We start from the raw sequence: 15,745 nt of genomic DNA, 5'->3' as shown, positions 1-15,745 counted from the left end.
CCTGTTGACATAAACTTGGCTGAAATGAATGCTGTGTTAGTCATGGGTGAACTAGCTGCATGTGTGATAGCACCTTTCTGCTGTGTTCTTATTATTTTCAAAATTGTGTAATGGGATAAGTATGTTTTTTTTAGAATTAGATATCCCTTTTCTAAGGCTTCACATGTACATAATTCCTTTCTCCTACACACCTCTGGATAAACTTTATGGTTTTATTCAAAGATGGATTACACTTGCCACCATCACATATGTCAGAAAGCATGCTTGTTATTTTTGGAAGTGGCCGAGTTGAATTAATTCAGTTCTGTGTGGCCTGGCTGGATCTGCTTCTTAAATGTAAGAGTCTGTGACTATGTTGAATTCTCATTTCACTTCATTCTCTGTACTCCTATATTATCCCCCCAAATTGACAAGGATACTCTGTATTTGCTGCATACCATACTTCAAATTGTGTAGCAACAAAAGCTGAAGGTGATGGACAACTCAACTTCATGATGGACATCTCAACTTCATCTACTCCACCGGCCAGGATTTTCTTTACTAATCTGTTGTATTCTTCTTGAGAATAAGGACCACATTTGAAACCGTTTTGTGTTTCTCTTGGTTTCTAACACAGTGTCTTACCTAATACTCCATGCAGACTTTTGCTGATGAAATGACTCTCAATTACGTCATCTAATCATGGGAATTATCTTGATTGTTGTCAGATCCTTTGTAAGTAGAGCTGGGAACACTTAAATTAATTGGTATGTAAGCTTAAAGTACTAGTTCAAATATAGGAAAAGACCTTTTTAAAGGAAGTATTTAATATTTTTCTTCCTAAATTTACCTTTGGTGGTGGATTACTGGGTCTGAGACTATACACTTGTCAGGAATGTTCCATTGATAAAGGAAATTCCCAGCAACATGCAAAAAATAAAAAATAAAAAAATAAAAATAAAGCTATCTTAAATTTATGACTTTGATTTTCATTAGCAATTTTTTAAGATAACACAAAGCAATGAGGATGATACATGACAACAGAAAAAGACAGTTACATCAGAAACATGCTCTCCCAACTCTGACAATTTATTGTTTTCTTAGTTGACTTCCACTCTCAATGTTATTTGAAAGTCAACATTTTTGTCTTGGACACTATATATCAGTTGGCATAAGTGTGTGTATATACATATTTTTATATTTTCTGTATATCTTCTATATTTTTATCATATTTACTTCCCTTATATTTCTTTCTCTTTCATTTATGCTTCCTTATATTTTCATTACAATTTGCATTGATTTTTCAAAGTTTGTATCATAATTTTTTAAGATGGTAAGCATAACTTTTTTCTTGTAACAAAATTTTCCTGTTCATATGATTCTTGTTCTTTTGTAAGATTAAAATAAAAAATCTAAACACTTAGTCATTATGCAGGGAATGAAGTAATTTCCCATGAGATAATTTAAATAATAACACTCTTTCATTTAACTGCATTCCTTTTCTTTCAAGGATTACAAAGGACATTCTTTACAATGCACAAGTACATTGTTCTCAGAATTCTTATCAGCAAATTTTTTTCGGCTTCCTTTGTAACTCTCGTTACATGTGTAAGAAAAATGTTGCTGTGTAAAAGAACACTCATTCCCATTTTTAGAGCCGGGATTCTTAGACTGTGTTGTGTATTATCATTTTTAATAGCCAGCCACTGACTTTGAATTTTTTGTTCATTGTCAGTGCTATGCTTCAATGTAAGCTAGAAGTATTCTGTGTCACTGGGATAGGGCCATTAGCATATGGTGTAATGATTGGGAAGATGTAGGCAGTAGGATGATTTTTATCCCAAACTAACCAAAAGCCCAACTGAAAGGGCCTTAAAAGATGAGGATTTGTATTAAGTCACATGACAAGAATTTCAGAGGAAGGGCCATCAGTGGTTGCTTTATAGCTCAACAGGGTCGTTAGCGGCCCGGACTTTTCTCACGTCTCTTGCTGTCCTCAGCCAGCTCCTCACCTGTTCAGCACATGGCTGCAGCAGCTCCAGCAGGCTCTCCTTATGTGGTCTGCATCAACAGGCAGAAGAGGCCTTTTTCAGAATCTCCTGTAGACTTACCTTCTCTTCTCAGTAATTACAGTCCGGTCACATGCTCTAAGCTAAATCCATCGCTGCAAGGGAAATGGAATTGCTGTCATTGGGTTAGCGCATCAGTCCCCAAATGCATCTGCAAATTAGAATCACCGGGGAATATTTCCAAACTGCCAAAACGCAGGCCATACCTCAGACCATGAAATCACAATCTCTGGGGGTGTGCATCAGCATTTTTTGAAGCTCTTCAGGTGATTCCAGTGTGTAGAAAGTGTGGAGCCGAGGCTTAGCCTGATCAAGGGTCACTCTTTCGTCTGGGCTGGGGAGGGTCCTCCTCCAGGGTGCTTAACCAGGCAGAAGGCAACACCCAAATAGAATCAGGGTTCTGCCAGCAGTGATATAGACCAGGGAAGAGGCTCAGGTAGGAAGCAGAGTCACCCAAGACACAGGCCTGGGATTACAAGTGCCTTATTTTTTGTTCTGCTCTCTCTGATTGTATAACTGTCAGGTTCACGACTATGCCAAATGTCATGGCAAGAGTCAGGTTCTGATCCATGCTGAGGTTCGAGGGAGTGGGTGGATGAGCAGAAAGAACACTCGGGGGATCGTAGGCAGCTCTCATTAACAGCTTTCTCACACTGTCCACCCTGTCTTGGCTGCTTAGTCCAGCAGCCCCCATACACAGCTGTGCTGCCGGCTCTCCCTTGCCTTCAGGGTCAGTGACTTAACTCTTTCTCTCTTTTGCTACAAGCAAGCTGAGCTGTGTCCTGGCTCCCCTCTGTCCCTCTGCAAAGACAGACAGCTCTGATTCTCTCTCTCTCTCTCTCTTTCTCTGGGCACCCACGTGCCCACCATGTCAAGCCATGTTGAGCTGAGCCTGCGCAGTGTCAACAGGGCAATTATACCTTTTACAGAAAATAGTGGCTTAGAGCCAAGTGATGGCCTTCCCATGTTATGACTACATGGCTATGATAACAAGTGGAGTTCTACGCCTGCACTGTAGACTCACTGAGTCACTCTGGATGTTTACCTCGACTTATCCTTTACCAAAGCACAACATTACCTTACAATAACCTTGGTCATGTTTTTCAACAAATGTTTCTTCATTGTAAAGCGAGAATAACCATAGCAAATTTGCAGCATTGCTTAACAGCTAAATGGGAAAACAGTCTCTAAATTTCTTAGCACTTTGCCAGCCAGCGGAAAGTAGGCAGTTTGTGAACATAGGCAGCAGTGCAGGGGTGGCAGAGTATAATAGTAGTAGTAGAAAGAGTAGGAGTTGTTACTGATGCTGTTTTTGTCATTGTTATTATCATTACAATGCTTATGGTAGAGGGTGGTGAACTAGATCAGAAGTTCTCACTTCTGGCTGCACATTCGAGGCACCTTGGGAGCTTTTAAAAAGCTAGTGCCTGGCCCTGCCCAAACTAGTTAAATCAGGCTGTGTGAGGGTGGGCCCTAGGCATCAATGTTTTTAAAAAGATCCCTAGGTGGTTTAAATGCGCAGGCAGGGTTGAAGTCCACTGGACTAGAAATTAGGAGAACATTAGGGAAAAGTTTATGTTTTGTCTCACGATTCCAAGTGGACTAGTTTGAGTCACCCCTGCAGCCCCAGCAAAACAAGGCTTTTGAGCTAGTTTGGATGCTTCTTTGCGTGCTTTATGCCAGATAAGCTCTTTTATCACCTCTATGCAAATGATAGGACTTTCTGGCTGCCCAGCCATTTCATTTACATGCACTATTCTGTGGGCCTCAGAGTGGATTAATTAAAAGGGACCAGGTGCCTCCTTGTTTCTATTTAAACGCTGTGTGCGACACTTTAATATGAAAATTATATCCTATTTACTGGGCTTGTTTTTAGTGTTCTATGTGTTGCTTGTGCAATTCATTTTCCTAATTTATAGAAGTGTGTTTTTCATTAGCTACAATGCAAAACCAATTATGGATGTGTTATGTAGAAACCTGCTTTAAATATTCTCCTAGCTTCCTAAGAGTTATAATTTTTAGGTGCATTGTTTACTAGGCCATGGGTATGTTTTGTCATATGTTGAAAGATCACACTGGCTATAAAAATAAGACGGTGAATAAAAAGTCACAAAAGCTATAAACATCTGTAAAAGAAGTTTTCTAAGCAAGGCTGCTTGTTAGAGGGAAGCGCAATGCATTTTGATTGTATGCAGCTGGTGGCACATGCACTTTCAGAAAGGGGCCCATTAAGAGGAACTGTTAGATATATGGCATGCCGTACTGTGGGCTGTAGCTCTGTTCCCTCAGCTGTGTGTAATAGAAACCCATGGGACCACACTTGCAAACCCTCCTCTAAATTTCACCCGCAATTCTGTTGCGAATTTGATATATAGAAGCAGGTAGTCATCTTTTCGTCTCAAAGCCCATCATACTAAGGGAAGATTACTAATCTTACCTGACTCCTAGGAAAGTGGAGGACTCTGAAAAATCACAGCATGGATTTCTCAGCCTCTGCCATGTTGAGGAGCACACATCAGTCTGACGTCTGATCAGTGGTCAGGGCCACCGCAGGTGCCTATCTGTAGCTCTCTTTTATTCTTGGAGGATCTGTTGTGGGAATTGCCATATGAAGTACAGATGTAGGCCCAGTTATACACATACCCTGTCATACAAGAGTACAAGAAGGCCCTTACTGCAGACCCCTGTGAACAGCCTGGCTATGCTGGGGTTGGGGAGAGACGGGCCAGGTTTTGAGAATCTGCTGCTCACCAGTCCGTTTTTGTGGCTCACAGCGAGGCCAGTCGCTGGAGCACTGGGTTGTCTCGAAGCAGGCGTGCAAAACACAGTTTCTGACTTCTGAGATGGCTGAATGTTTACACGATCCATCTTCCTGATATCAAAAATAGTTCCCCTAGATAGAGAAAGACAAGACTCCTGATGCAGAAGGATAATGGCGATATTTTTAAGTTCTAGAATAGCATGAAAGCAGCTTTTAAAAAAACAAATTTAACTTTTTAGAAGAAAAATGTGAAATCTACAGAAGCAGAGAATAGGATAATGAATCCACAAATATCTGCAGTCAAGTTCAACAAGTATTAATTCTTTTTCCATTTATAACCTCCTCACTACCCTAGCCATAAACTTGAATTTTTAAATGTAAAATTAAAATTATATCTAATTCAAGATGTAAGTGTAATTATGATGGTAGGCATCTTTATATAAGGTCTATTGTATAATTTGTTCATCTAGATTATGATAAAATTGAATTATGGGCATCCTAAGATCAAAGATACTTGCGTTCTAGACCAGTGCTATTCAAAAGTGTGGCTCGCAGACCAGTGGCAGCCCACAAACTCTTTATTTCTGGTCTGTGATAACTAAAGAAATCATGAGGAAGTGTTTAGAACTCTTGTAGCATTTTGGCATTGCTGTGACATTGAAGTACATGATAATTTTTCTAGTAATTCATTTTAAGTATATTTTATAAAAGTATCACTCTGCAACAGACTGGGAAAAACAATCTTTCATTACAGATGGTTTGAGAAGCACTGTCTATAGTGTTTCTGTGGTTTGACCCCCAGGGGACATTTGGCAATGTAGGGAGATATTTTGGGTTGTCACAACTGGGTGGAGGATGGAGTGGGGAAGGGTGTACTACTGACATCTAGTGGGTGCACAGGACAGTCCTCACACCAAGGAATTATCTGGCCCTTTTGCTGAGATCCAGAAACCTTGCTCTGGACCACAGTGGAGAGTTTAAGTGCTCTGTGCCTTGTCTAAGGAAAGGTTGGCAAATAGTTTCTTGCCACAGTACAGGCTAGAAAGTCAACAAGTGACTGTCTGTAATCACAGACAGCCTCACAGTTGAGGCTGCATATCCCACAGTGGAAATTAGTGAGACATTTTGCAGAAGAGAAAGTTTGAGGGTTAAGTGAACCTGTCCCACGTCTTTTAAAAATATAACACAAGCCTTTTTTGTTTACAAGTTGTCAATTTCATCTATGCCACAGTTTGTAATGTGTCTGACAGATCAGCCAGCCACTACCATAGCAACAGAGAAAATGGGAAACTAGAAATTTATAAAATTTAGTTTATCTAGAAATTTCATATTTAAGAAATTGACACCAAATTTGTGCCTCATGGTTTTTTTTTAAATGAAACACTATTTTGCTTTCAGCTGAACCTTTGTTTTAAACATTTTTGGTAAGGCAAACTTCTCTAAAATCAATGATATAAAATTAAAGACATTAAAATGTTCCACTTTTGCAGAAAGGTCTAAGTGTAAATTGATGATGTGGTGTTCTCAGGGTCTCTCCTTAGTGAGAGTCCCTTATGAATTTTTTAGATTTTGTTTTAAATTTAGAAATAGGAAATAATTATCTGGTGAAATATGTCATTTTGTGAGTTTTAATAGAGTAAACATTAATGGCTATAACATAATCTAATCTACAAAAAGTAGCCAAACAAAATTATTTTGGAACAAAACGTATGCATACCCTTTAAGTCCTAAAATGTCTTTTTGTGTGTGTGAGAGAGAGACAAAGACTGTCTTCCACATCTGATTCCTCTTTGGTAAACATCTCTAAATTTTATTTGAAATCCAGGTTGGTCACTTGGACATTGTTTCATTAAGTGTGTACACAGTGACTTTATTACAGCTTTGATCGAGACAGATAGAGAAAAGGTGTATCCATAGTGTATTCACAGAAGATACAACCACACATCCTGGCTAACACGGTGAAACCCTGTCTCTATTAAAAAATACAAAAAAACTAGCCGGGCGAGGTGGCGGGTGCCTGTAGTCCCAGCTACTCGGGAGGCTGAGGCAGGAGAATGGCGTGAACCCCGGGAGGTGGAGCTTGCAGTGAGCTGAGATCCGGCCACTGCACTCCAGCCTGGGCTACAGAGCGAGACTCCGTCTGAAAAAAAAAAAAAAAAAAAAAAAGATACAACCACAGAGGAGCTAGTGTTTCACTCTCAAGTTGAACCTTCTCCTAAGCAAACCCGTAATTATATATATTCAGAAGACCACAAGCTCTAACAGTCCTCACCATGCTCACTAGTCTTCCTGTTTTCTTTCATCGCTTACAAGTTTCCCTTTCTCAATTTCAATAGAGTCAGGCTAGAGAAAGAGAACATATCATGAAAGAGAACATATTAAGCAACAGTCTATGATTTTGTGACACCTTTACCTTGGCCTCTGACTATAAGAGAAAGAGCTCATTGGTCTTATTTTCCATTTTATTTGATTGTGGTCTAATGTAAACCATAGAGAGCAACCACAGGATATCTTTGGATTATGTACCTACTGTGTGTGGATCAACCACCCTTGATCCATCCAGGGATCCGAGGTTGACCCATCCTTATCTTTGGTAGCCTGTGTGATGGAGTCATACCTCTAACCTTTTGGTCAGGAATTCTTAGCTCTACTAAAAGAAAGCTTCTAATCAATTTCTATTTCTAAGGACTTCACGTTCAGAGTCCTCCAAAGTTTATCTAAAATTTAACTTTGTTTCTGTAGAACCCTCTCAGATGATGTTGAGATTCATTAATTCATCTTATCAAAAAAAAGTAACATTTGAAGATACTGTTCTTTTATATAGGTGGGTATTAACTACACAAAATATGACTTTTTATTAGCTAGATTACAAGGTGCAGGGCATAGAGCTGTGTAAATCCTATCTTTTGAATGAATTCTGCCAAGTATTGTTTGATTAAAGCTAGACTGATGAGACTCCTGATTAATTCTGCCTCTAATAGATTACAGTTTAACTGACAAATACATTGCCTCCATTTAGTAATGATTCCCAAGTTATGATGACAAAGGACAAGCTATTTGTCAGTTAAACTATGTAATCATCCAGAAACAGAATTAATCAAGAACCTAATCATTCTTTCTCTACTTAAATTCAGCTAATGAGTTAAAGTGTATAATTTATACTACATATTCTACTCAGGAAGGCTCTAGAGGCAATAAAGATTTTTTTTTTTTCCCCACAGTTTTCAGAGAAAGGAGCAGGAGCAGAAATCAGTGCCTCTCCAAGTATATCCCCTGTACCACTGAGCTTGTTCTAACTGTGTTGACCATGTTCAGATTGGTATTTCTTTGGCATGGCTTATTAGGGGTAATGAAAAGAAATTAGTAAGGGGAGGGGTATGTGAGAGTTTGCTCTCTGAAAAAGAAAATGCATTTATTTTCTCCTATTTTGGTTTATTTGGTTCTCTTAACTTTAGAGGTGAGCGACCTATGACCTCTTGGCTCTGCCTCCAGTATAAGGGCCATTTACTGGAGCTGAAATTCTCTAACACTTGCTTTGAAGACATTCACTATATGTTGGAATCCTTTTCCGTGGTAGGCATTAGAAGTTCCTTCAAGGAGCACTGTAGACAGTCTGACTAGTATCTGCCATGAATTATATATCTTCTTGTGATATCTTGAGGAATAGTGCAGGCTCTGTGTAGGATCTGAGATGAAGAGGAGAGGCATTTGAAGGGCAAACACAGCTGCCTGTTAATATACTTAGTTATGACAGAGAGCGTTTCTTGCCAGACTGACATAGAAATATGATCGTGGGACCTTCATGAGCTTCTCTTAGGGCAAAACCCCAAGGACTCCCTGACTTTAAATGGTTCTAGGTAGAGAAAAGGGAGTCCAGGCAGGTTGAAAACTACTTAATCAAATGGATTCCTCTTCAAACTTCTTTAATTGGAAGAACTTTCCAATTTTATCCTTTACTTTTTTTTATCCATTTTGTCCTTTACTTTTCTTCCAACATGCATGTATAAATACATGGTGGTTGTACTTGTAGTATATTGTGAAGGAGAAAATAAGGAAAGGTAATATAATTTCAATGACATTTGTAAGTGAAGTATATTAAATTAATCAGCAATAGCATATATAAACATGTGAAAAGTATCAGTATGTGAGTGGATAACGTGTGTCTGTGTAAGTGTATAAGACATTATTTATTCAGCTAAGCCAATGATTAATACATGTTTGCATTTTTAAACCTCTTGTGATAACTACAAAGCCCTCTTCCCTCACCAGAATCTCAGTATACTAGCAGGGAACCAGTCTCTTAAGCATCTGTATGAGCAATGTCTAGGATACTCACCTAGACAGTGTCTCCTAAGAGGAAATTTGGGAAGGAGTGAAAGGGTTTTTCTTAATCTCTGGTGCTCAGGCCTTGATTTTCATTTCCTTTTCTTCCCTGATACCTCTTCTTGCTCTTAGGATGGCATTTTGGCAGTTAGTTCTGTCTCAGGATGTTCTCTGCAAAACCCTCACCTGTCATTGACAGCTACCATGGGTGCTGTGCCCCTCATGTCTTCACGACTTCTGGTCTTACAAATAAAGTGTAGGGATTAGGCTTCTTTTTCTTCTCATAACTTTATAATAATGTCTTTGTATTTTTTTAAATAAAAGTTTAAGTAGAATATTTGGATATAGTGAAAGCCTTAATAAGAAATCCCAGCAACTTCAAACAAATTCTGATCCAAATACTTAAAACTACCTTTTCATTTTCAAGTTTTTGAAAAACAGTGGAATATTTGAAAAAATATTTGAAGTTGCCAAAGGTATTGTGATATGTGAAAATAGATTATGTTTATTCAGACTAGAGGGGAAAGCACATTGTATTTTTTGGACTGCAAAGAAAATTCAACGTTTTTCCTGATGACTGTGAAGACTCATTAAACATTTTTTTTACATCTTTAAATTATACACATAGTTACTTTCATTTCTGGCAACATGGTAGACACTCCATATCCTGGAAAAAAGGCCATGTAAGGAGTACTTATTAATGCTGGATAAAGCAAAGCAAACAACAAACATCTGAACTTGTAAAAAAGTAATGGTAACCCTCAGGATTCAACGAGCAAAAATGGAGCTGAAAGTGAGTAATAAGTTCAAGTTGAGGATGCAGCACCTGCAGGGTGTTTGCCAGTATTGGTGATGTCAAGGCTTGGTTTTTCATGGTGTCAGGGAAAACGAGACAAACTGTATGTTCAGATTATAGGGAAAGATGGAATCCCATACCACTATTATTCTTGGACTCTAGAAATGCTATGCTCAAAATAAAATTGGGAACTAGACATAATCTTCCTTTGATAAAGGGGTTGGTGCTTGAGTCATTTAACTGTTTTGGAGTAATTGCTGGCTAGGGAAAGCTTTCTTCTTAGAGTTTTTAACCGCAATCCCTCCCTCAAGTGTGGAGTTCAGACTTACAATATCTGCCTCACCAGAAAACCCTAAGGCAATAAATCAACTTAAAACAGTCTTTGATTGATAGCATCCCAGAGTGCCTGGCAGAAGCAAACACAAATGCTGTCTGGAGGGACTTACCCTCAACCTAGGGGTCACAGGATTTTAACAGATAAAGACCACCAAACGTGTGCTCATGATTTCAAATCCCAGACACCCAGGGAAACAAAAGCCACGAGCAGGAGACAGGAGAAACCACAAAAAGCAGAACTAGACTTCCAAACATCTTAAGATAATGCTTTATCAGATAAAGTAAATTATATAAATGTCTAGAATATTTTCAAATAGGCATAAACAACATGAATTGCTTATGAGAAAAATGAGATTGTATCAAAAATTAAATGGAGTTGGGAAATAAGCAAATAAAACTTCTAAAAGTTAAAAATATGACAACAGAAATTAAAAGCCCTAGGATCCCATTAAACAGCAAGCTGAAAAGAGAATTGATCAACTGATTTTTAAAATCAATTGACTTTAAGAAATTAGAGTATAACTCCCAATTATACCTGATGTAAATGACGAGTTGATGGGTGCTGACGAGTTGATGGGTGCAGCACAGCAACATGGCACAAGTATACATATGTAACAAACCTGCACGTTATGCACATGTACCCTAGAACTTAAAGTATAATAATAATAATAAATTAATTAAAAAAAAGAAATTAGAGTACAACACAAAGAGATGGAAATGGTAAAGAGATATTAAGAAATATAAAGAGTAAAGTGAGCCTATGATATATATCATTGGATTTTTAGACTTTCATTCAACAACAAATGAGAAAAGTAGTCATTTTCAGTCAAAAACAATTTGCCATCAACAGATCCTTGGAAAATCAGATAAATAAAAAAGCCTGAAAAGTAAAGAAATTGTTAAACATGTATAAAGCTAAATCACATTGATTGTATAAAGTAATAATGATTTCATATTAGGCACTGCAATGGACTGAATATTTTCATTCTCCCCAAATTCATTTGTAAAATCCTAACCATCACTATGATGGTATTAGAGAATGGGATCTTTGGGAGCTGATGGGGTCATGAGGGTATAGCTGTCATGAATGGGATTAGTGCCCTTATAAGGAGCTGAAGAGACCAGAGTACTTTCCCTCCACCATGTGAGGACAGGGAATTTGCAACCCGGAAGAGAGCCCTCACGTGAACCTGACTACAGTGACACCCTGACCTTAGACCTCCAGCCTCCAGAATGGTGAGAAATAAACGCCTGTTGTTTATAGCGACCCAGTCTATGGTATTTTGTTATGGCAGCTCAAAGTGACTAAGATAAGCATTAAAAACCAAGATATAAATAAAATACTGCTACATACTAACTTGCAAGAGGATCATTCTACGGAACCTGTATTATTCAATAGGAGAGAAAACATATGGGTAAACTTTAGTTTTAAACATACAAAGTAAAATATTTTAAGGATAACCATTAAAAGGATAGAAATAGAGATAATAACTTTTAAAGTAGTACCAGGGAAAGGATCAATCTAAAACATGTAATAAAATATATGGGAAAAACTTGTAAAACAAATAGGATAATAGTAGTGCACAAAATAAATATTGGAAATATATTCAAGTATATCAGTAATCACAAATTTGTAAAGAGACAAAACTTGCCATCTTAGATAGAAATAATCTTTGGATCACAAAAAAGTTTGGGTGAAAAAAATCTAGTCATATGTTGTTTATAAAAGTTACTCCGCATACATAAGGATATAGGCTGTTTGAAAGCAAAAAGATGGGTATAGCAGGCAAGTACTAATTTTAAAATGCTTTTATAGCTATATTGCAGTCATATTAATTTCAAGGTAATGAAGAATTATTACAGATAGAGAAGGTCATATCAAAATGATAAAAGGTTCTGATTTCCAATAATATAATAGTTTAAAATTTATGTATACTTACATACCTAATAAAAGTCTCAAAACATCTAAAACAAGGTGATAGAATCACAAGGATACACTGAATATTGGAGTATAAAATGGTTTATTAATTTTGCAGAGCTATTTATTCATTTGTAGAAAAGTTGAAGAGTCAGTCCCACTTCTAGGTACACATCCCTTAGAGAGTTGCTTTCACCTATATTCAAGTGTACAAGATTTTTCAGGGCAACATTATTTATAAGAGTGTACAACTGGGAATAACATAGCTATCCATCATTGGAGAATGTATATACATAAATTGTGGTATACCTGTATTTAATTTGTAATATGGCACAACATTGAAAATTAGTAAATATGAGCTACATGTGTTCACAAAAATGAAAGTGAGGCCTAGAAACCTGTGAGGATAATGTTGAACAAGGATAAAGTACATCTCAACAGAACACGCACAAAAAGTGGATACAGTATGATAGTATTTACATACTTTAAAATGGCAAAATAATATTCTATCTTAAGGTTCCATCCATACATAGGTAGTAACAATATAGAGAAAGGCAAGGGAATGGTACTTAACATATCTGAGGAAGCTGTCATCCCTGAGGAGATGGGACAGTGCTGCAGGTGGTGGGGGAGGAGGCAATTGAGAGCAGCACCTGTATTGAGAAGGTTGGATTTCTTAGGCTACTTGGTGGGCACATGTATGTCTGTCTGGTTATTTACATACTGTTTTTTATGGGTCTGCAAAAAAAGTTATAGATTTTTGATACTAGGGAGAAAATATAAATACAACTTGTTAACAAGAAACATGCATACACTACCTCAATTCAAAAATGTTTTTGTTTTCTTTTTGAGAGGGAGTTGTGCTCTTGTCACCCAGGCTGGAGTGCAATGGAGCAATCTCAGCTCACTGCAACCTCCACCTCCTGGTTTCAAGTGATTCTCCTGCCTCAGCCTCCCAAGTACTTGGGATTACAGGTGCCCACCGCAACGCCCAGCTAATTTTTGTATTTTTAGTAGAGACGGGATTTCACCATGTTGGCCAGGCTGGTCTCAAACTGCTGACCTCAGATAATTAATCTGCCTCGGCCTCCCAAAGTGCTAGAATTACGGGCATGAGCCACCATGCCCAGCCCAAGAACATTTATAGCAATATTTTTGAAGATATATTTGATTTAAAAAATCTCACTGCAAGTTTACCTATATCTGAACGAAACTTTTTAATGATGCACTAAGTAGTAACTTGCACGCTGTTGGAATGGAATAATATTAATTTATTTATTTCACAATTAATCCAGGCTAAAAAGATGGTGATATGACTAAGTTCCTGGTATCAAAGATGGCTAAGGAATTATAAATTATTTTTCTCTTCATTTTGAGATACTTCTTTGCCTTGAGTTTTCTTAATTGTTTTTATAATAAAAATGCCTCATTTAAGAAATGTAATTTAGATTTTATAAAAGAATATCCTCCTGGAAAAATATGAGGTAATAGAAATGAAAATACATAAATCAGCCAGGCGCGGTAGCTCAAACCTGTAATCCCAGCACTTTGGGAGGCCAAAGCAGATGGATCATTTGAGGTCAGGAGTTGAGACCAGCCTGGTCAACATGGTGAAACCCCATCTCTACTAAAAATACAACAATAACAACAAAAATAGCTGAATATGGCAGCAGCTACTCATGAGTAGTCCCAGCTACCCAGCTACTCATGAGTAGTCCCAGCCACTCATGAGGCTGAGGCAAGAGAATCGCTTGAACCAGGGAGGCAGAGGTTGCAGTGAGCCAAGATCATGCCACTGCACTCCAACCTGGGTGACAGAGGGAGACTCCCATCTCAACAACAAAAAGAAAACACATAAATCACAATTGATTTATTTTTAAACTTATCTCCCAAAATCTGTAGAAAATTTAGTTCTAAAGTTTTTATTTCTAGGAATTCCTCTTAGACAGTACACAATTTGTACCCTCTAGATCAAGGGTTCTCAAACTTTCTTCATTCATGATGCCCTGAGTATCTCCGTAGATTTTTATGGTACCCATAAATCAAAAGAAACAACCTAGAAGTGTAAGCAGTTACATCACAGCAACCATCCAGTGTCCACCATTGCAAAGACAGGACATCATTGGAAGAAATGTAGCACAGTCCAGTGTTGAAACTGAACTGCCTTGAGCTAGTCATTTTCAGTGTCCAACAGATGTGGGTTATTCCTGTTTCCCCTGAAAATGTAAAATTGCTCATAGTACCTGTATTAGTTTGTTCTCACACCACTATGAAGAAATACCTGAGACTGGGTAATTTATACAGGAAAAAGGTTTAATTGATACTACAGTTCTGCATGGCTGGGGAGGGCTCAGGAAACTTACAGTCATGGTGGAAGCTCACTCATCCCTCTTCACATGGCGGCAGGAGAGAGAAGCATGGAGCAAAGTGGGAAAAGCCCCTTATAAAACCATCAGATCTTGTGAGAATTCACTCCCTATCGTGAGAACAGCATGGGGGTAACCACCCGCATGATTCAATTACCTCCCATCAGGTCTTTCCCATGACATATGGGGATTATGGGAACTACAATTCAAGATGAAATTTGGGTGGGGACACAGCCAAACCATATCAGCATACCTGTGAATTTGCTGCAGTATCCCGTAGATCCTGTAACAGTCACCTGAATATGGAGGGCTCTGCATTCATTCATTCACTGGCAATTTTGGTGGTCTCTTTTTGTTGACTGCAGGAGAAGCCGTACAAGTGCTCAGAGTGCAGCAAGGCCTTCAGCCAGAAGCGAGGCCTGGATGAGCACAAGAGGACGCACACTGGAGAAAAGCCTTTTCAGTGTGATGTGAGTTTGGATTTTTTTTCCCCCATAGTGTGTGTATATGTGTGTGGGTGTGGGTGTGTGTGTTGCATTGCTGGTATGTACTTATGTCTGTTAATGTCTTGTGCTATTTATAGCTTTTTCTTGCATAATACATGTAACTGCATTGTAATCATTTTATTCATCCGGTTTGTTGGCAGCAAATAAATTCTGATTTTCTTTTAGACATGATTGTACCCTGTTTTAATACCGTTGTGTTGTTCTTCCAAGGTGTAAATGCATGATGATTTGAGGCAGCTTTCATGTATCTGGCCAAATCTTTACTGATTAATGACAGTTAAACCGGAGATTCGACTGGTCATACATATTATTTACTTGGGTAAAGCCAAACATGTACAAAATTCCAAAATGCATATAAACTCCTTTGTGTTAAATAATGCTGTTACTAAGTGTTGTCTAAGTTTCTGCTTATGACATTTGAATTAAAATTGAATTATTTGACATAGCATACATTATTTCTGAAATGAAAAAAACACTACTGTTGACAGTAAAATTAATCTGAATATTGATCAATTTAGGGGAAAAAAAACACTGTTCTTTTGTGTGGGATTGCCAGTTGACGAAGAATCGACACATGTTAGGGAATCAATGCAAGAAAAAACATTAAAACTGTACAGTGTGATATGGCACAGTGCAGAATTCTGCTTAAATGTTGAGGGAAATTCCAGAACTTAGATCCATCATCATGTCC

General features: G+C 38.0%; 1 protein-coding gene across 10 annotated transcripts in view; it reads left to right on the top strand.

Moving 5' to 3' along the window:
* The window catches only part of PRDM5 (PR/SET domain 5), a 221,202-nt gene that overhangs the window by 190,493 nt on the left and 14,964 nt on the right, over positions 1–15,745 (top strand). For all 10 annotated transcript variants that reach the window (XR_012435351.1, XM_015450783.4, XM_074040980.1 and 7 more), the window contains one exon: positions 14,914–15,018. Coding sequence is in view for 9 of the 10 variants with exons in the window: in XM_015450783.4 (XP_015306269.1) it covers positions 14,914–15,018 (105 nt within the window). In the remaining variant the exon portion in view is untranslated. The remainder of the gene's footprint in view (positions 1–14,913; positions 15,019–15,745) is intronic.

The sequence above is a fragment of the Macaca fascicularis genome, chromosome 5, assembly GCF_037993035.2.
Source record: "Macaca fascicularis isolate 582-1 chromosome 5, T2T-MFA8v1.1".
NCBI classification, from domain to species: Eukaryota; Metazoa; Chordata; class Mammalia; order Primates; family Cercopithecidae; genus Macaca; species Macaca fascicularis.
The sequence above is the reverse complement of the archived record's forward strand: the minus strand, read 5'-3'. Positions and strand labels throughout refer to the sequence as shown.